At 44.2% G+C, this 21,815-nt stretch overlaps 1 protein-coding gene across 3 annotated transcripts in view; it reads right to left on the bottom strand.

The window, feature by feature from the left end:
• Positions 1 to 21,815, bottom strand: part of Ntrk3 (neurotrophic receptor tyrosine kinase 3) — a 369,825-nt gene that overhangs the window by 58,673 nt on the left and 289,337 nt on the right. For all 3 annotated transcript variants that reach the window (XM_032893399.1, XM_032893400.1, XM_032893401.1), the window contains exon 13: positions 9,079 to 9,209. In XM_032893399.1, the coding sequence (XP_032749290.1) occupies positions 9,079 to 9,209 (131 nt within the window). The remainder of the gene's footprint in view (positions 1 to 9,078; positions 9,210 to 21,815) is intronic.

Raw genomic sequence — 21,815 nt, 5'->3', positions numbered from 1 at the left:
TTCTCCAGCTGGCAAAAGCTGTTACCACGTCCATCTGGACACACAGCGAATACGATCTACTTTAAAACATAAAGGCAAAGCACACTGATGAACCCCTTCTTCAGTCAGTATTTTGATTCCTGTCAAAGGAGAGGCCCATATCCCAGGCTCTGGCCAGTGACTTCAATCTATGTTTATCTTCTATCTTCAATCTCCAAGTGTCCCTCAGTATGAATGGCAGGGAACAAAGCTGTGAAATGGAAGACCTGAGAAACTCCTATTCCCGAATCTTCCTTTATAGAACAAGTGCCTCTAATGCAGTAGATTGAACAGCACCATCCCAATTGCTTTATCCTTGTAAATCAGTGCACACTCACAGGGCAGAGAGCTATGTTCTCCAGCTGGCGAAAACTGTTACCGTATCCTTTTGGACCCACAATGAATATGATCAGGCAGTGTCATGATGTTCCCCTCACCCTTTGAGTCCTTGTGTCTTAATGGTAAGAGGCTGCATTGGTAGAGGAAACTGAGCACTTGGCTTGTAGAAAGCACTATGCTCTCCAACAGGTTTAACAGAAGTACTATGTGGAAAGCAGGGTTGAGGTTACATTATGGAAGTCTTAGATGCATACAAGACCTGGGAGACAGCTACCAAAGCCCAGTGCAGGGTGAGGAAAAGGTGAGCCAATAGGAGAAACTCAGCCAAAATTCTATGACTTTGTCCTACAGGGATTTCAGGCCCAAATGTGATCCAGAGAGAAGTGCAGACTTGACCATTTCTTATTCCAGGAAGAAGAATACAGCAAAAGAGTATACAACACCCAGTTGGTGTTTTAAAAATCAGACAGGGAATGTGACCTCAAAACTAAATGTATTTGATCCGTATAAGAGACAGTAAACAGGACACTACTGTGAGAACTAATCTTGGTTGTCAACTTGACACACCCGGGAAGGGGGAACCTTGGTTGAAGATTGCCTCCATCAGATTGGCCTCTGAATGTGTCTGTGTGGCATTTTCTTAATTACTGATTGATGTGGGAGGGTGAAGCCCTCTGTGGATGGTGCCAACCCTGGGCAGCTGGTCTTGTGATGAAAAATAGCCTCATGTGAACTTAAGAGCAAGCTAGCGAGCAGCATCCTCCATGGTCTTGGCTGGCTCCTGCCTTCAGCTCTTCCCCTGGCTTCCATGATGGACTGTAATCAGTTGCTTCCTCCACACGTTGCTTTTTGTCATGGTGTTTATCACAGCTACACCAAAATGGAACTGCCATCCTGAAGATAGGCAATGTTGTCCAAGTTGAAGGATAGTCTATTCAGAGAAGAGCTTTATGCCAGGTAAGAAGCCTATGCAGGCGTGCCCATCCATTTCCCAACTCCTCATAATTGCCTTAAGGTCATAAAGCTAAGTCACCACATAATGACCACTAGGCAATCAAAAAGTAAGACTAAAACCAACCCCTGATTTCAGGTCATTGAGACTCTAATGTGACTAGATACTGGCTTGCATGCTCTCTCTCTCTCTCTCTCTCTCTCTCTCTCTCTCTCTCTCTCTCTCTCTCTCTCTCTCTCTCTCTGCTAGATATATGGCTTTTTCTGGTAATTCAGACAAAATGACCTGCCATGCAAATACTGCAAATCCTCCCTAGCCAGAGATCTTCCATCTGCTGCAGCTCCAGTGCTTGAAATCTGTCAATTGTTTTGGATTCCCAAACTGCAATGGCACGAACCTGCATACGATGGAGTAAGTGACCCTCTCCAACTTCTCAGTAACCGCTGCACATCAGGGAAAATGGATGCTTAGTGTGAAAAGGCTATCCACCCCTTCCGTTCCCCATTGCTTGCACATCTCTGTAGATGGAGAACCTGGGCCTAAGCCTATTTGAAAACCAGCCCACATTTGCACATTATAAATGATAGGAACAATAGCAGACACAAACAATCTTTGCTGAAATTCATAGTACCCCAGACTTCAGTATTGTTAGTCTCCGGGGCCATCAAAACACGTGTGATCTCCTGACCTGAAGCCCCACCCCAACTTCAACCAGCATCAGCTTCCCTTCTTTGAGAAATTTAAAATGCTTATGGTGAAAAAAAAGTTAACAATTAGACAGCCTATTAACAAAAAGTACTGAAAGTTACTTAGTATAACTTTCCCATTTTATAGATGCAAAAATTAAGGCCCACAACACACATGCAGCTTGCCAAAGATTGGGCGACAAGCTATGGGGTTGGCTCCAGAATCCAGAATACTTTCCACCCCAGCCCATCTACTTGAATTAGTTTGTTGGAGGAACTTGTAAATAGACAAGTCCCCTAGGGAATAAATAGCAGGTAGAAGAGTGAAGGGATATACACATGTAACAAGCTGGGCTTGGAAAAAGAGAGTGAGGGCTGATGTCAGAACAGCTACCTCCAGTAAAGATTTCCAGGCAGAAAGGCCAAAGATAGTAATAAAGTGAGATTCACTTTCCCAGCTCAGTGGTGATTTTTCACAAGACCCAATTCTCTCTCTCTCTCTCTCTCTCTCTCTCTCTCTCTCTCTCTCTCTCTCTCTCTCTCTCACAGTTTTATGCTATAGCTGAGAATGACTCTGAATTCCTGCTTCCACCTCCAAAGCCCTAAGATTTAAAACCATGTTCTTCGATGATTGGTTTTATGCATTGCTAAGGATTGAACCCAGAACTCTGTGCATAGTAGGTAGGAAGCCTGCCAACTGAGCCATGGCTCCAGCTCCCAAAACATATGACCCGATGTGATGATCACTTCAGCTGTGGGGGGATACCTGAGAATAAAGGAAAATCTCCAGTGGCTACCAGCTACCTGAACAAATGCTTGTCAGCCGAAGTGCTATGGGGAAAAACAACCTTTCCAGGTGACCCACCTCCCTGCTAAAGTCGTGAGCTACATGGGATAAAACATGGGCATAAGGTGACTGAGTGTGAATCATTTATTTTCATGAGAAATGAGAGGGAAAAAAAGTCCAGAGGAACCCAGCATGGGTGGGATGGGAGAGTATGAAGATTTATGTGAGCATTGGATTTATAAGAGAGAAAAGTAGTTCAGATTTGGGGGCAGCCAAATGGCCTCTCTCCATCTCTTTAAATCATTCTCTCCCATAGCCCCGACATCAGTGGCAGCCATGGGATATTTCTGCTCTCAGCCCTTGAGCAGTGGCAGCCAGTGTCTGTCCCTCAGACTGGCAACCTGAACCGCAAGGCAGACAGAGTTCCTCTTGAGGGATGGGACACAATATAACCACTGTCTCCAGGGCTTCCACACCCTTTCCCTCTTCCTTCACACTGGGTTCTCCAGCTGGTGGGTCAAACCTGAAGTTCCTATGTAACTGTCAAAGTGAGGGGTGCAGCAACTGGCCACAGCCCCAGGGATTAATGCAACTGGGACAGAGATGACAGGAGAATAATGGAGAGGGAAACTGGGCCAAAAGTTCTCTGGCCCCTCTCATAGGATTCTATATCCAATACTTCCTTGGTTGCTGGGCAACTGAAAAATGGGTCACCATGAAGTGGCATGGGATGGAGTTGATGTTTATCATAGCCACCAACTGCTGGCACAGGAAAGAGGGTCTTGCCATGTAGCCTGAACTTGGGGACATTCCCGGCTGGGCCCCTTTGAATAGTAAGCACAGTAAAAGAGAACTAGAAGCAAATTCCTTATCTTCCTCTTTTCTCTTCAAAATGTAGAGGACATTTCCCATCTGGTCTTGTCCTCCATGTGAGCCAGCTCCTGTGAGAACTTCAGCCCTGGAGATGGGGTTCAGCTGGGCTGTGCACCAAGACAGGGTGAGTCAGAAACAAAGTGTGCTTAGCAGCCCAACCCCTTCCCAGGCATTTAACATCTTCATTTTAGCCAACTGTCGCCTCCCACTTGTCTTTTCTTTAGGGGGAGTAAGATACTTCAAGGGATGTTCTCATTGGGATTTCATTAGTATCTTACAACTCATTTTATCATGCACACAGGAATATATACACTCCTGGGTGTACAAACATATACCCACATGCACTCACGTTACAAGTGACCTATTATAATTGCAAAAATTATATTTTTATTTTAGTCCCTCGGCACCTGCTGCCATTTCTCCTTAGTGCTATTCACAGATTTACACAGGAGAAAGATGGGTTATCACTGCATGAACAGATGCCCCTCTCTTGTATGTCACTGGCTTCCTATTATCTTCACCATGAAATCCCAATTTCCTAACAGTCATAGACACAAAATGTCAGCTCTGCCCATCTCCCTCTGCTTCTTTTCCCCAACTCCATGAACTCTCCCATTTGTTATGCTTCTGTCTTACTGGCCTTTCTGTAACCTTGGACCTTTTCATTTGATGAAGATCAAATGGCCATAAAGACCTTCAACAGAGCTGTAGAGCTATAACTAGGCAGCTGAGCTGCTACTGACCATCAATTCTGATGAGCACATTGACTGGTGTCAGGGGACCCCAAACCCTCGGTGCTTGTCACCTACAGAGATACTTCTGAGAGTTAAACCTGATCACGTCATCACTTGATGTAATGAAACATTATAAAAAAAAAAAGCACAATCAAATATGAATAGGAATCAGGCAGTATCCTTAGACCACAGGATAAATACTTTGTGAAGACATTCTAAATGTCAATGACTGAAAACTAACTAGCAGTAGAAGAAAAATCATTTGAAAAAATGAGGAAACAATAAAAGTCAGAGATTAAAGGAGGCTCTTTTCCAAGTATGAAAGGAAAAGCATCAGAGAGCCATGAGGAAGCAGAGTCCAGCTTTACCAATCATTTACCATGTGGCCTGTGGCTAGTTAATAATGCCAAGACTGTTGCATATCGGTGTTTTTCTCTGAGAAAGACGGCCTCTTCTACTCCCAGCTCTCCTCAGTAACCTATAATTCCTTGAGTTTACTACTGAAGCGGTGTTGACTAATGCTGACTGTGCTTTCTGGGCTTCGCTAGGAGCACTGGACAATGTCAATGGCATTTTTGCTGTTACAGTGGGAGTTGACATCTACTGGACAAAGAACAAAAACGGCTGCTAAACACTGTGTAAGGAAATCAACTACTTACCAGCAGCAAATCATCCTACTCTGCTAAAAGTGCTCAAGTTGAGAGATACTGCATTAAGCTTTGTAAATGATAAGTAAGAAGATATAAACCACCCCCAAACCCTGAGATTCTGTCCTCAGATTGTTGCACAAATGCTTTCAGTCCTTACTCCAATTTAAATCTCTATAACTGGAAGCCACGAGCATTCCACACAGATCAAAACAACTCTCCAATCCCAGAGAAATCCAATGCTGAGACTCAGACGTATTAAAAAAAATATCATGCAAAATCCAAGTTGTGAAAACTGTCAAAACAAGAATATGAATTCCTGCAGACCAGGCCCATATTTATTTTGAAATAAGGACATTCTCCAAAAAAAAAGAAGAAGAAATAATTGCTTCTTACAAAAACAATGCATAAGCCAGCAAGATGGCTCAAAGGGAAAAGGCGCTTGTCATCAAGCCTGAAGAGATGAGTTGAATCCCCTGAACTCCTATGGTAGATAACCAACTCATGAAAGTTGTATTCTGACCTCCATATACAGGTATTATGCATACACACATGCATACATAAACACAAGTAAAATGTATGATCGATATAAACTTACGTCAGTCATGGTAACCCATGCTTATAATCCTGACACTAAGAAGGCAGAGGTAGGAGGATCACCAGGAGTCTGAGATCAGGCTGGGCTACATAGAAAATTCCAGTTCAGCCAGGGCTACATGGTGGATTCCCATCTCAAAAGGGAAAACAAGAAAAAGAAAAACCAACATAGACATTAAAAATAAAGATAAAACAGAGAGCTAAAAAGACAAAATTAGAAACCAATTTGGAAATAAACCACAAGGTCACTAAAGTTTTAAAAAAAATATTCCAGAGATAGAAAAATTCAAACAGGTTAAAGCACAGGGATGTCTAGTGTACTGAAAGAGCCTTTAGGATCACTCTGGACAGAACACAGGATGACAGAGAAAGGGCAAATAAAAGGGGGCAGATTATATACACATAATAAGAAAGTGTTTTCCACCTTCCAAGCAAGTGGTTTGTTTGAGTGCCAATGCTGAGTAAGTGGACTAGTTGTTAAAGGACTGTATAAAGTGATGTCACCAATTTGAAACTATGAGATGATCACATATAATCCCTGACATCTGATGGTTGGAAAAAAACCACATTTAGTAGAAATCTAACTTTGACTTTAGGCTTTTGACCTTTCCCTAGGCTACTGAATGTGATTCAATTCTCTCTTAAGATAGAAGGTGGGAGCAGTAAGTCAAATGGCCATAACCAAGGAGACAGCCACTGATCTTTAGCATGCTGCACAGCTGGGATGTGATAAACAAGCTATCTATCTATCTATCTATCTATCTATCTATCTATCTATCTATCTATCTGTATACTCTGTACATATATATATATATATGTGTGTGTGTATAATATATATATATATATATATATATATATATATATATATATATATTTACTGTATTTTTTCCAAACAGAATCTCACTATGTATCCCAGGCTAGCATCAAACTCATGATCTTCCTGACTCAGTCTCTTGAGTACTAGGATGATAGTCCTATTCTACCAATAACTGGTTCTGTCTTAATATATTTGTCATTTATAATAGCTATTGGAATGTTATTTCACTGCATGCCTAGGAGCATCTGGAGTCTAAAGTCTTGCTTATACACAAACTATGATCTGTCTTGTCCTTTCTTCCATTTGTTTGGCAGGTGCTTGTCCTGGTTCCTCAGTAGACTACAAGCACCTAAAAACAAAAAACAAAAACCAAACAAACAAAAAATAGGCTATGCCTGCCACACCTTTGTTCCTATCATATCAACTGCTGGGCAAAAAAACCAACCAAACAAACAAAAAACCAACTCACCAATAGGTTGAAAACTCACATCCAATTTTGAGGAAACCTATTCTTGGGCTATGCTTGCCATTGTCCTCCAGAAATACAGGACTAACTTGCATCAACATGAGAACAGAGTGAAGAGAAAAGTTTGCAAAAGGATAAGAATCCAGAAAGGACAGAGAGCAAGGAACTCCCATCCCTGGGTGGTCTTGGAGAAGATGGAATTCTGCAGGCTGGGCTAGGCAGACCCATTGCTTGACAAATGGTGTCAAATTCCAGAGCACTCATCTCGTGAGTTTCCCAAGCCCGTGGGGAGGAGACTCTTTGGAAAGGGTGCAATCAGAAACACATTTTTTTTTTCTGCACCACACATTCTGGCAAGTGCCTCTCTGTGCCAGACTCTTCACAGACCTAACTGAGACCTGTGTTTCTCAAGCTCCTGCTGAAAATTCCCAAACCGGATCCTTTGCCACTTTCCAGACAGACACTCGGATAGCCAATAGATGAGTGTCATCTTTTTCATTAAACATAACAGAGCAGTGCATACACTAAGGTTAAGGATAAAATTAGAAACCTTTCCACAAGTCTTGTCCAAAACACTCAAGTTCATTCCAAGAATGACAAGAACAATAATCGTTAGCCTTTTGTGGAGCAATAGTCCAGGTACTGATATTCAAAACAGATTGGCCATCTACTCCTGTTTTTGTAAATATCTATCTTGGAAAACAGCTGCTCATGGCTGGTTCATGTGATGTTGATGCTTCTTTCCTACTTCATGGGCAGTGTTGAGAGATGCAGCAGCAAATAGTCTTCAACACTTAAGCAGTTAGATTTAGTCTCTGGTCCTTTGGAGGGAAAAGTGGTAACCTTTATATATAGCTAATAAAAGCTCAGTGGGTCATATATGATGTACCTAAATTTATCAGTGTTGCCAACATTAGGAATATATACAGAAATTAAAAACCACTACTTTTCTTTATTGAGCATTTACCTAGTCATCAGCAGTTTTTGAGAAGATATTATCACTCTTGTAGTCCAGAGTGGAACCCTTAAGCTCAGCTTAAGTTCTGTTCAAGGTTATGTAGTTGATCAGTGAGGACTTAAGAGTTGTATCCAAGCTCTCTCACTCTGATGCCCATCTCAAGTGGCACACTAAACTACAGCATCTGTACCTGTCCAAATGGTTAACCCTCTTGGGCAGAGACAACCTACAGATAGATACCCCTGATACAGAGACACAAAAGTCAAAGATTCATAAACTGATGATGGGGTTTCTATCAAGCCATTCAATGTTAAAGGTGAAATCATCCTGAGGTCCCAATAAGTGTCTTCTTTGGTGGCAATGCCTTCCATCTCCACTTCCAAAGTTGTTTGACTTCTGAGAATATCATGCAAACTCCAGAGAGGCCTCAGAAAATTTTGGTGCAGGAAAGGAGGCCATGCCATTCTCCTGACTCTATAGTTTGGTTCCAGATTTAAGCAAGTCCATCTGACATGTGTTCTATAAATATACCAAGTCTTGTTGAGCACTGATGTGCACAGAGAAGACTTTCTGCTGGAGCAAGGTAAAGGGGGGCAGCCAATGGGAACCAAGCTTCTTCCATACTTACCCAGCTGCAAACCTGCCTGGAGCCTCACTGGTTTACGGTCCTGGGATTAAAGGCCCTCCTGCAACTGCGGTAACCCCCTACATGTACTCTTGGGATCTGAGCTCAGATGACATAGCTGAAATTTTAGAATTTATCCCAACCTCACTTACCAAGTTCCAGGTGCTAATTGTGCGACCACCCTAACCCTATCTCCCTCTGTTCCCTGTGATGTCTAGGACCACTGAAATGCCCTCACTGACTCATAAGACAGGCCCCTTTATCCAGATCTGCTCCTGAGATGTGGCTGAAAGCCTGTTTAGGCAGACAGCACCCCCACAAGTTATTGAAGAAAATGATCTGAAGCTCCCATTTTGCCAGAGCTTTTTTGTCACTGGACAGAATTTGTCACCAGACATATCCCCATTACATACTGCAGTTATTGACTTCTAAAACCAAAGTCATATTCAGACTATTGGAAGCTGCACTGACTCTTGACCAAGGCTCTTTGATGGGTTTAACACCACCCTCTCAGTGGCCCTTCACCTTACTGGACCACCAACAGCCCTGTCCTGGTTGCCCATGTGTCCCTGGATTTACCTTAACTGCCACAAGCATCTTGTCTTTGGTGGGGCTTAGATTGTAGCACTCAGCCAGGAAGACCTTTCCAAAGGCTCCCTCACCCAGTTCTCTCTTCAACACGATGTCTCTCCTCTTGATGTGTTGAACATCTGTAGGAGTATTACAAAGGGGACAGAAGGTCAGATTCTGGCACCTTCAGGTCAGCAGAAATCTAAGGTACTTCTTGGTCCACAATGAGAAGAGGCAAATGTTAATATCCCAGCTTGGGCATAGAGATTGTCATGGCTTTTTGAACTAAATCTACCCCGAAATGAGATCTCAGCTCTGTGCACTCTATACCTCAGATGAAGGTCAGGGCTAATGGTAATTTATAATCAGGACAGAGCATGAATCAGTGATGTCACTGAATAGGGGCATGGCTTGTGGTGTAGCACATGAATGGAAGCATCCTGGCAAGATGCAGATTCTGATTCTGTGGGCCTGAAAATCAACATCCACAGCAAGTCCCTACGTGGTGCCAATGAGCTGCTGGTACCTCTTTAACCACCAACTTTGCCAGGGTGGAGTTGAGAGTCAGATTTGAATGCTGACTCCATGACAATCCTGCCCACTTTTTTCCCAGGGAAAGTTATATTTAATCCCAGAGCCTCAATTTCCTCATTTATTAAATGGGGTTAACAACAATGCCATCCTCACTGAAGCCCTGTGATGAAATGAAATAATCCAGAAAAATGGGTTCTCTTAATCTAAGAGATACTTAGAGACATGTGCTCAATAAACACACACACACACACACACATATTCATATTCACACACATACAAATACATACACATACATACAGACACAAATACAAGCACATGCACTTACAAACACACATATACACTCACAACCACATATACACACAGGTACATGCACATATGCACAGATACACATGCACACACATATGCATACACATGCCACACACAAGCATACAACTATACACACACATAGATATATGTATACATACTCATATATACATATGCACATACCACATATATTCTAATATATACACATATGTACACAAACTCATACATACACATGCACACACATATACATGCATACATATATACACATGCACACAAAAACACCCAATATACACATATGCACACACATACATACACACATACACAAACATGTACTCACACATACACACTTACAGATACACACATATACATACATACATACATACATACATATATACATACACACATACACATACACCATGTACACATCCTTACACACACATACATATGAACACACACAAAATAGCACAACAATATCCTGTTCAGGATAGAAAACACTCGTAGGCAGCTAAAATTATGTCAGAAAAATCTCTAGCTGGCCAGCACTGCTCCTTTGAGGGAAAGCAAACCAATCAGATCACAGATGACAAGTTCAAAGACAGCCTCAGACCTGGGGTCTGTGCAAATGGAAGAGCTGCCAGTGCCTCTGCTAATTTAGCAACCTAATTAAAGCGTGTCTGCCAGGAGAGAGCAGAGCTGTGACCTCAGCCCTCCCACCTCTTTGGAAAGAATGCTACCAAGGAACTGTACAATCAGGGGGCTGGTGAAGAAAGGAGTGAGGTGGGGGTTACTCACCGACCTTCACATGAATTGTTCAACAGGCAAAGGCCCATTAAATACCTCTATCGACATTATGAAGCATGTCGCCCAGCCAGCAAAGAAGGTCCTCTCAAATGAGCTCGTCCAACAGTGAAAGCTGAACGTGGAAGAACCGTGGCAGACTGTTCCCACAAAGAAGAGCCATGTGACAAGGACAGAGGGGCATGGCTTGAAAGCTGAGCCTAGTGGCTTGGTAGACTTGGGTACTATTTTTTCCTATCAGAGTTCAATATTTCACAGGGTCTAGGATTACCGGCCCCCATTTCCTTCTTCTTTGCAGGCAGCCTTCATAACTCGTGCATAAAAATGGTTTCCTCAGCTGGAGAGATGGCTCAGTTATTCAATGCCCTTCCTTGTTCAGCAACCCTGTCTGTCTCTTGTAGCCTCTTAAGAATGGTGTATTTTTGGCCTTCAGGGGTAAGGCTAAAGAATATTACTAGTAGAAAATGGGATGTCTTGGCCTCTATTGGGAAGTCATCTTCTCGCCACTGCCTAGTCAATCCTAGGTGGCTAGTGATGACACATGGGGTCCTGCAAGGTGAGTGACCTAGCACGACCAGGGAGTGAAGATGTGGCCTGGTAAGACAGCTCTCCAGCCTGGAACCAGACCTCAGATTCCTCATCTGTAAAATGTGCATATCCCACAGCTGAATGTACAAATCTATAAACATTTGAACTGTGGAACTCTGTTTTCTGGGAACCACGTGACCTTGTGTTCTTGAAATCACAGTGACAGTGACTTACAACATCAGCCGATTGGGCTAAGGAGATGGCCCAGTAAGGCACTTATTATGCAAGTGGCAGGACCTGAGTGGGTCCCCAGGAAAAGCCAGTCATAGTAGCTGTTTATATAATCTTATAGTTCCTACGATGAGTCTGGACGCAGAAAGAGAACATATGGAAACCTGAGAGCCAGTTATTCTGGCCTATACAGTAGCAAAACAAGACACCTGCTCTCAAACAAAGTAGAAGGCAAGGACCAACACAAAGGAGGTCCCCTGACCTCTCTCTATATATATATATACTCTGTGGCATGAACATACACATTCATATCATGTGTACATGTGTGTATGCATGTACACATACATATACACACATACACAGAGGGAGAGAGAGAGAGAGAGAGAGAGAGAGAGAGAGAGAGAGAGAGAGCGAGCGAGCGCTTGGACTTATCACTGTGTCCTTGTAGAAGAGGTGAGTAGGGCCATTATCAGAGTCTCACCGGAGATTTCAGTCCATCTCTCCTCCACACTCCCATCCTAGCCACACGTCATCCTTCCAGTAGCACCTGCTCTTGGAAGGTATTAACATGTATAGCACGCAGTAGGCTCAGATAGAACTCCAAGCACACAGCCTCTGACCCATGCTGAGGTAGGAATTTTTGGTGATGCAGCTGGATTTGAGTCACTTATATTCCTGTAACTCTAATATTCATTTGTTTGCCAAACTATGCCTTGGTATGTTATTGATACCCTATCTTGGGTGCCCATATGTTTGTTGGTCCATCTCTCCCCAGGAAAGTAATACAATAAACGTACTCCAAATTGTAAATATAGTAAAATACCATTTTCCTTGTGACTGGTATTATTTTAAAAGAAGGTGAAATGAAAGCCAAGCCAAGTCTCCCCCAGGTGCTGAGATCAGCATGAAATCCAGAATTGGAAGATACGCCAGAGAAGCCAGTCACGTGAGAAAAAGCTGACTCTGCTTCAGATCCCACCCTCTTTCTGATTGGCCAATGAGCAGTACACTCAAAATCACCCGGAGAGTTTGTTAAAAACAGATTGCTGGGCTCCTACCCCAGAGATTACCACCCAGAGAGTCCATCTTCAGGCTTGAGAACAAGCATCTCTAAGTTCCCAGATGATGTTGACTTTGCTGATCCAGGAGACACACTTTGAGGACCTCTGGAACAGGATGTTTCATGAAATGAGGAGTTAGCTAGCTGATACCACAGCTGCCTCTACAGGCTGGACTTAAGAAGTACCAAACCTACCAACAGGTAACTCACACCTCATCCCCAGAAAACCAGGAGAAGGTCACGGGTCTTGGATTTACTTCTAAGCCCCTCTTGCCCTTGCAATCTATATGGCTTAAGCTAAGTCAACTGTTTGAAGAGACTGAAGTGGCCATCTATGCCCTAGAGATCAAGCCTCCCTGGCTTTCTTGTGTTTTAGAAACCTCTGCAGAAAGCAATGTTTCAAATTCTCACTGGTCCCTAAGCCCAGCTCTGAGCTACCTCTCCTTAGCACTCCCCAGTCTCAGAAACACTCAGTGCAAAATGAAATTTGAGGAGCTTCAAAATGAACTGGACTCCTGGGTCATGTCTGAAAGTCCTTTCCCTTCTCCCTCCCTAGGCGCAAGAGTCTGAAAGAGTCTGAAGCTCCAAGTGGCAGTTTTAGACAGGAATGGCTTTCTATCCATCTCTGGATTAAGAGCCTGGCATCTTCTGCTCACTTCCTGCTGCCGTGTGTGAGCATGGCATCTGCAGGCTTTGAGCTATGCAGAGTCTAGGTGAGCACATTGTGAGAGATCACTCTCCTCTTCCCAGGAACATGGAAAAGGCAGGCTAGAGGCAAAGTGGTTTGCCTAAGCACGTAAATGAATCATTTTTAGGGACATGGAAATACCCAGTGGCTCAAAATAAAGTCTCCTCTTGTCTTCTCAGTATAAGACGACGTTTAGGATCAATACATGTGTTTATGCCTGGTCAAGCGGTAAGAGTTACGGATAGAAGGAGCCAGAAATAAAAGACTTCATCCCACCCAAAGTCTTCCTACAGTAAACAATGAAATCCCAACTGTGGTGACAAGAATCCCCACAAGGTGACTGAAGAACTTTGGCAGAGAAACACTGAATAGAATGTGGGACATAAATCCCTTCCATGTGGACATGTCCAGGTACCAAGAAGGCCTGACTCTAAAATGTAATCTCAGCTGCTTCTTTTCCTGAACTCTCCAACAGAGAAGTAAGGCAAGAGGAATGTGCATGTGGCCAGTCCTATGAAGTGTGTAGCCCTCATTCCCATAAGGGCCTGAGTCACTGGGCTCCTTTCACAGATAAAATGAAGGCTTGTGATACTCTTCAAAATCCAGAGACAACTGTGGCCAAGAAAAGCCTTTCCTCATGGAGGTTTCCAAGCCTGTGTTCTTTCCTCTTCATCAAGCAGCTCTTGCTTTCTTGCTCCTTTTTCTATAGTCACCAAAATGGTTCTGTCCAAACGTTAACTACCCCTTATTCTCCTGCATGGCTCATCCTGGGTTTCTTTTACAGCATTGTCCCAATGGAAAGGGCAGGGACAGGGACAGGGGAAGGGGCAGGGGCAGGGGCAGGGGCAGGGGCAGGGGCAGGGGCAGGGGCAGGGGCAGGAGCAGGAACAGGAGCAGGAGCAGGAGCAGGAGCAGGAGCAGGAGCCTCCCCCACAAAACAGCTTTCAGAACCAACCATGCTCTGAGAAATGGATACACTGGGGAAAATGTGGAATTGAGGGACCCTGAAGGACTGGCTTGTAGTGAACTGTTTTGTTTTTAATATACATATGTCTGCTTGAGCCCCTTTTCTGCTTATTTTTAGTTCCGATCATGCAATTCAGGGCCCTTACTGGTGAAGCCATGCAACCAACCCATAAGCCAAAGGTGCTGACTTCTCCTAAGAGAAGAGAGTATTGATCAATCCTTACTGTATTGCTGGCTGGGCAGGTGGCATGTGAGCTGGAAAGCTCAGGACTTGGGGTGCTGGGAGGAGGGGAGGAGAAAAGAAATAAATGTGGGTGGAGAACTGGGGAAGTGTCCTAAGTCCATCAAGGAAAGGGCTGCTGAGAGAGTAGGGGTGGTATTTAATGGAAAGGGGTTTCAGGAAATGAAAAAGGTTACTAGAACCTTCTGCCAAGGTTCATCTCAAATTCTTCTTCACCAGAGAGCCTGTGATGGGATTCCACCGGAGGAAGCCACCTGTAGATCCTCCGGTTCCCACAGGACAAATGATTAATCCAACACAAATGGACCCTGCCTTTCAGTTACTGCTTCCAGAATCCTTCTTCTGCAGGACAGACCGAAGCCACAGTTCCACATGTGTGTGACTCACTACAGCAGGGTCTTCCAGATCTACAGCAAGCTTGGCCTCAAGCACTCAGTTCCCTTAAGGCTAGTGGGTTGGCTGGGTTTGTTGATTGTCTATATATGTTTTCCTGAGCTCCCTCATTTGAGGCTGGAAGTTGACGATATTGAGAGAGACATTTCTGAAACTCCTACTGTGACTCGCCCAGCTACTGACTCTGGATGATCAGATGTGGCTGGACCCACAGAGATTGACATCAATGTCCTTTCCTGTTCACAAAGAAAGGGGAGCCAGAAACTGCTCAACCTTGCAACCCAGGACTGAAGAACGATCAAAATCCACTAAAATTATCATATTACTCAGAGACATGATTTCAGATGAAAACAGATAAACAGGTCTGTACTGGAATCCTGGCCCTGACACTTCCTAGTTGTGTTGTCTTTCCAAGCTTTGAGTTCCTGATCTGTAAATTGGCCCATGGACAGTAACTCGGCAGAACAATTAAGAAAGGTAACTTATGGGCAGCCCACACTTGTACATTTGTACTCCCCAGTGCTGGGGAGGCTGAGGCAGATGGACCTGGGGCTTACTAGCCAGCTAGCCAGCCTAGCCTAACCAGGGAGTTCTAAGCCAATGAGAAATTATCTCTAAAGATGGATGGCACCTGAAGAATGACACCTCCATGTATATGCACATACATAGGCGCATCTAAAGATGGTGGAGTAAGTAGAAATATATGAACTATAATTGACATTTGACGAGTCCTGTGGTTCTGTCTCTTTCTGCAAGATCTGCATTCTGAAAGCTTAGCCTATGTGCAAACAAAGCAGTGGCTTGGGAAGGAATTGAAGGAAGGATGATAATTGTCTCTGAAAAGAAAATGGCCTGAGGTTGCTCAGGGGTGGACAAGCATTGACTCAGGGTCCCCGCCAGTCTGCCTCAGTCTGCCACCACAACATTTAGCCTCCTCTCTATCAGAGTCAAAAATAGTTTGTGGGAGGAGGTTGGCCAGACAATGGAATAAAGACATCGAAAAGCAGAGACAGCCACCTCCTCAAGATGGGTATTTATCAGTGGAGAAATACCAGATCCCCAGGACCAGTGGATCTAAATTATGGTGATTCTGACTACTTCATGTAGAGCTGCAAACTCAGTCTCCAGAAATGAGCCTTCTCCTCAATTCAATGCAGAGAACCTTAGGTGAAGCTCATTATTGTTCTCAGAAATGTATTCACAATCTACCTCTGATAAGAGGCTCACAAACAACCTCCAGCCCCACTGCAGCTACAAGGGTTGGTCCATTTTTTTTTTTTTTTTGGGTTGGTCCATTTTAATACGCAATTGCTAGCGGGCTCCTGGTGTCATTGCCAAGGAATCTTGGATATTTCTCTCATGGACCCTAATTTACTCTGTGCTTGCCTCTTTTAACTTTGAGATACTCTTTATTTCTTTATTAATAAAAATAAAGAAATTATTTGATTTCTCCATTGATTGAGGGCCGTCCACGGCAGACTAAGTAAGCACTTGCATGTACCTTCACATTCATCTTTCTAATGATCTCTAGAAAGTGAAATACAGCCTGTTGCTCTTCTGGTACTCCAGAAGAGGGAGCTGAGGCTTGCCCAAGACCCCTTAGCTATCAGAGGTGGTCTGTCAAATTGCAAAGTCTAGTACAGTACTGCCCCCTTTCCGCAAAGAATAAATTGCAAGAGCCCCAGATGAACTGTGGAGCTGGCTTTTTCCTGTACAAACACAGCTATGGTAAAGTCTAATCCATATACTAGACACAGCAAAAGATTGACATCCACTAATGACATAATAATTAGAATAACATGCAGTGGTAAGAGTAAGCCAGTGTGGTCTATTAAAAGAGGCAAGACAAATATTCATACTTTTAGATTGCCACTGAAACCATAGATAACAAACCCATGGAGAAAGGGTAGAATGTATGAGCAGACAGATGCCATTCTTTAGCCTTGGCAAATCCTTTCACCTTTACAGAGAAGCCCTGTGCCCTGAATGGCATCACTATGTAGAAAAGAGTAATGTCCATAAGGCACAGAGACCCTGTCTCTGCCAGCTCTGCTCCCACCACCTGACCACATGTCTCAAGAGGACTGCACTGGAAGTCCCAAATTCAGGGTTCCACGAAGGAGAAGATGTTCTAGGGAATCTTACTCTGAAAGTGGAAACCATCCACCATGCACTGGCCTTATAAAAGTTGTTATCTGAACAGTTCTTGGTGCTATGACCCCATGACTGCCCATGAGGAGGTCACTGGGTTGTGGCAGACCATAGCATAAAGTCTGACATTAGTCACAGATGGGCCACAGCACAGAGCTGCTGTGTCCTTGGGTTAGTTACAAAGCATGGCATTAAGTCTGCCATTAGCCAGGGTGTGCTACAGCACAGGGCTGCTATGCACTTGAAGGACTTGGAAGGTTCTTGACAGGAGAGAGGGGACAAGGGAAGAGGGAGAGGAAGGGAGTATCTCTGAGAAGTGTGTGTTTTCTTAGCACTAACCAGACCCTAGGGTCTCGGGCTGCCAAAAAGGCTCAGAAGAAAACATTAATTCAATACCACACATTTAATTACACATGAAACGGAATGTCCTTAAGCAGAAAAGAATAACATTCTCAGAGCTCCAACTGTGCGTTTTTGAAGTGGCAGAAGAAAGAGGGCCAGCACTAAATCATGGAGGAGCAACATCCTGCCAGGAAGGCAAGACATTTGTCTTTACCATGGAAGGTACTTCTGCTGCCCCCACCCTTCTTCTAGCCCTCTGGTTGTCTCTCTCCTGGGACCTGTAGATGTTCTGTGTGGTCTTATATATGAGCATCTCTCTGGCTAACGGCAGTCTTTATGCTATGGCCTACAACTAATCCAGCTACCTCCTCATGGACAGTCATGGGGTCATAGCATGAAGAACTGTTCAAATAACAGCTGTTAAAAGGCAGTCCCTGGATGGTTTCCACTATCAGAGTAAGATCACCTGGAGCAATGGCAAGGACCTTTGCAAAACACACTTCTAAACTAAGAGAACTCTGTGGTCTCTTTAAAATGACTAACCAAATAAGGTAACAGTGATATGGGAAGGGTTATGGTGCCATTGAACCCCAGCGCTGTCCATTGTTGTTGCTACCTAAAGATAACGAAGACAACATACTCAGTCCTTTTATCTAAGAACTCAGATCTTCCTGCTGTCAGCCCGTAGCCCATCCCAGTGTCTCTGTTCCAGAGGTCCGGGCTTCCTTCACAACTTGGTAGTCGGATGCTTTTGCAAAGCAGCCCTAAAGCATTCAAGTCAAAGGACCAGTGTCAAGTGTTCCTGGAGGCCATCAGTTAAGCCTAGCACAGTGCCCAATATACTCAAGAAACTCACTCAATAATTGATGAGAAAATGAATAAATTAAAGTCCCAACTGAAGCATGGATGTGAGCAAAGAGAACACTACAAAGAGAAACGAAGAAGGGAAGTTGGGGGAGTAGTTAAAAGGAATGAATGAGGATGGGAAGGGATCCAGCAAGTCCCGAAGAGCAGACTTATTTATGTCCTGACTCCAACCAAGGCTTGCCTAAAGAATAAAGATTCTGTTAAACCAGGACAGGTGTGAGCATCAAATTTGAACCCTTCATCTCTGATACCTCAGACTTCCAAAGAGCCTCTGTGGTCTTCTCTGCTGAGAAGCAGGGAACATAGGTCATGCCCCAGGGCACACGTACACCCAGAGACTAAGAGGTGGTAGTATAGGACACAAAGACAATGTGTTCAGACCAAGATGAATAAACACACATGACACCCTGCTGTTTCTGGACTCAGCGAAGAGAGAGGATCAGAGAAAGGACGGTCTGTTCTGGGGCAAATTCCAGCTCACGTCTCCTGACACAAGTTCAGCAAGGAAAACTGAAGTTCAGATGTGTCCCTGCTCCCAGGTGCTGTCCTCTGAACTCTGCTTGTGTAAGTATAGACATCCACTGAGACTGTGGCTCCTGCCATCGCCTCCATAACCACATCACACCTGTCCTTTCATGCCCACTTCCTTGTCTGCGTGCTGTGCTGACCCTTCTTGTGGTGAGAATGCCTCTGGCTCTCATTAAGCAGTGGCTGCTGGAGCCAAGAGTAAAGAGCAATGGAAGTCCCCAAGGAAAGCCATCTGGAATTGAGAAGCTAGGTGCTGAAAGATGAATCTCAGGCTCTAGCTAGGAATCTCTCCCTCCAACAACTTGCCCAGCTCCTTATATCCTCCCCTGTCCTAGCTTGGATAGCTCCTTTCCAATGGGATGGCAGACCCTCATTCAGAATGCCCATACAAGGGGTGAATGCCCACCACCCATGGGCTCCTTTGCTCCAGCAAGATCCCAGATATGCTGCTTCCGTCTTCCCTGTTTCTAAGGCAGCAAACTCCACCCCCAAAGTCTTTCCTCTGAGGCAGAATTCTCACATGCAATCATGGGACAAAATCATTTTGAAGTCATTCCTTCCTGCTCTGGAGTTGCTGGTAAAGATCTAAACTGCTAGGCACCTGAAACCTTGATTTGCAAATAAGAAATCTTGGGATCAGGACAAACTGAAGGTCAAATCAGAAGACCACAACATCTATTCATGGGATCTACCATTGCATTTGATAGCTATTAGCGCCCTTGGATCTGGGAAGAAGTGGAGTCCTACATAGGAAGGAAACAAAATGATGACATAAGGTCTATGTATATAGGCAACAATATATCCCAAGACAGAACACCAAGCATAAAAATGGAGAAGGAGCAGAGATAAACACTGCATTAGAGTAAGGGAAGCAGGGGAGAACCTGTCTTTGGGATGGGGTAGCATTGGATAGAAATGCACTGGGCAGCGTATCTACTACATAGCAATTCACTAAAATCAGTCTTCAGCCTGGATCTTTTCATGGGCGACATTAAGCAAATCCCCATCTCAAGTAATTTCTGTGAGAAGTCAATAACATTGTGTGTGCACAGTGGTGCAACTGAAACGAACTGAGTGAGAAAACAGAAGGCCAGTTTGCTCTTCCCACTTCCACTCTGCCTGGACTGTTAATGGTCCTCCCTGATGATGGCATCTCTCTTAGTCTCAGTCCCCTCTCCCTGAAGTCAGAGGTAATAATAATAACATGACTGCTTGCACAACCCAAGTTTAGGTACCTTTAAATCAGATTTTTCAAAAAGTGCTCACACTGTGGGGGTCCAGAGGTGCTTAACAGAACTTACTCCATACCATTAACTCCTTTGAACTAGTTTTTACTTTTAATTTAAAATTTAAAATTATTTCACATTCTTTGGGCTCTGGTCTCCTTTGTAGTCCAGGACGCCGTGGAAGCTACGCTCCTCCTAATTCCACTTCCTGAGATCTGAGATCACAGCTGACCGCCGCCATGCCCAACATGGTACAGTTTTTAAATTGCTGATTTTAATGACTGATTTCGAAACTCAGATATCCAGAACAAAAATTTCCTAAACTGCTTCCGTATTTCACCTTACACAATGCAGGAATAGGTGCACAGAGACCAAGGCTAGTCATTCCTGGTGACTGGTGACCCACACCAGTCTCCATCTGGGGAGCTCACCCTCACTTCTAGCAGCAAACGTCCATCCGTTCCCCCTAATATGACATTTTCCTCCTGATGTGTCTCTTGACTTTCTTTGTTCTTGAAAAGATCCTTCTGCCATCTCTACAATGTCTATCTATAACACAAAATGAGGAGTTTGCAACCCATTCCTATCTACTTTGCCTTCTTTATGTAAGATCAACTTTGGGGCAGCTGAGACAAAGAAACTCCAAACATCCTTGCTGTGTAACTAGAGAAACAATGGCCTCAGCCAAGATAAGCTTCGATTCTGATGCGATTTCACTCAAGCCTTTGGAAGGGATGGGAGTCCAGACCACTGATGGGCACAGGTCTTGTTCTTATGACATCCATTTACCACTTTCCAGAAGAAAGTTCCAAGGTTAAAGAAATCAGTCCACTTTTGCTCTTCCCCTGAACTCTGAACTTCATGTCGGGAATGTTTTATACACAACACTAGAAAGTGAAATAAGTCATGCAGTGAGAACCAGGGGACCTCGTTTTAGAGTCCTTGGTGACTTTTCTTGGTGATTTTACACCAACTTCAGAGGCCACAGAAAAGGGAGAGATGGGGAAAGGAAATTTTCCATACAAATTAGTATATCCACATGGGATCCTTAATCTTTAGTCTTTTTTGAACAAAGACCCATCTTTCCTCTCCTTGGAATACGATTTAAAAGTTTGCAGGCAGTGTCACCTCTTAGGGCACAGGCAGGTTGGCTAGAAAGAGTTCTTGCCTTCTGGCTGATCAGGGCTACAGTCTGGTAGTTTGAGTTATCTAAATCTGATCTTCCTGTCTTCCCCCAAGTGTATGGAGGGGTGGTGGTTATGCATCTCACCTGCTAATCCTCACATCCTCTCTCTGCCCCAGAGGCTGACAGCTACCCCTCTCTCTCCAGCTTGGCTCAGCTCCAAGGGAGGCTTCCTTCAGCCTACCAGGACAAAGTGCTCCTTGCTTCTCCAGGCTAACCCCGCACACACCCCTTTATTTCTAGCCAAGACTCCTTCAAATAACTTCAAGGCTTGGACATCCCTTCTATCAGGCTCTGTTGGAAGCCCCAAGGCCAAGATCTAGACTGTAGAGGCTGTGAGGGAGCCCAGGGAGTTTATGCTGGGACCCTTCCAAAGAAGATGTTTCCACTTCCTACCCCACAACCCAATCCTACCATAAGGCTTCAACTAAGCACCTCTTGCCTCCTCACTTCCTCTCCTACCCTCTCTAGACCCTAATCAGCCCCTATTCTTTTGACCCAGACCTATGACAGGAACAAGGTCAGAGAACAGAGGCTGTAAGTCTCCTTGCACAGACCCTGGGTGTAGGCATCCTAAGCTTGCAGCAGCTTCGTTCCGCACCACCTCCCTGGGCTGGATCTCTGCTTCTCCCTGTTGAAGCCATTTGCTTTGCCAGGTGTTTTCCCACTACATCCTCTGAGCTGATTTCCAAAGGTTTCTCCACACC

The sequence above is a fragment of the Rattus rattus genome, chromosome 2 (genome assembly GCF_011064425.1).
Source record: "Rattus rattus isolate New Zealand chromosome 2, Rrattus_CSIRO_v1, whole genome shotgun sequence".
In the NCBI taxonomy this organism is placed as follows: domain Eukaryota; kingdom Metazoa; phylum Chordata; class Mammalia; order Rodentia; family Muridae; genus Rattus; species Rattus rattus.
The sequence above is the reverse complement of the archived record's forward strand: the minus strand, read 5'-3'. Positions and strand labels throughout refer to the sequence as shown.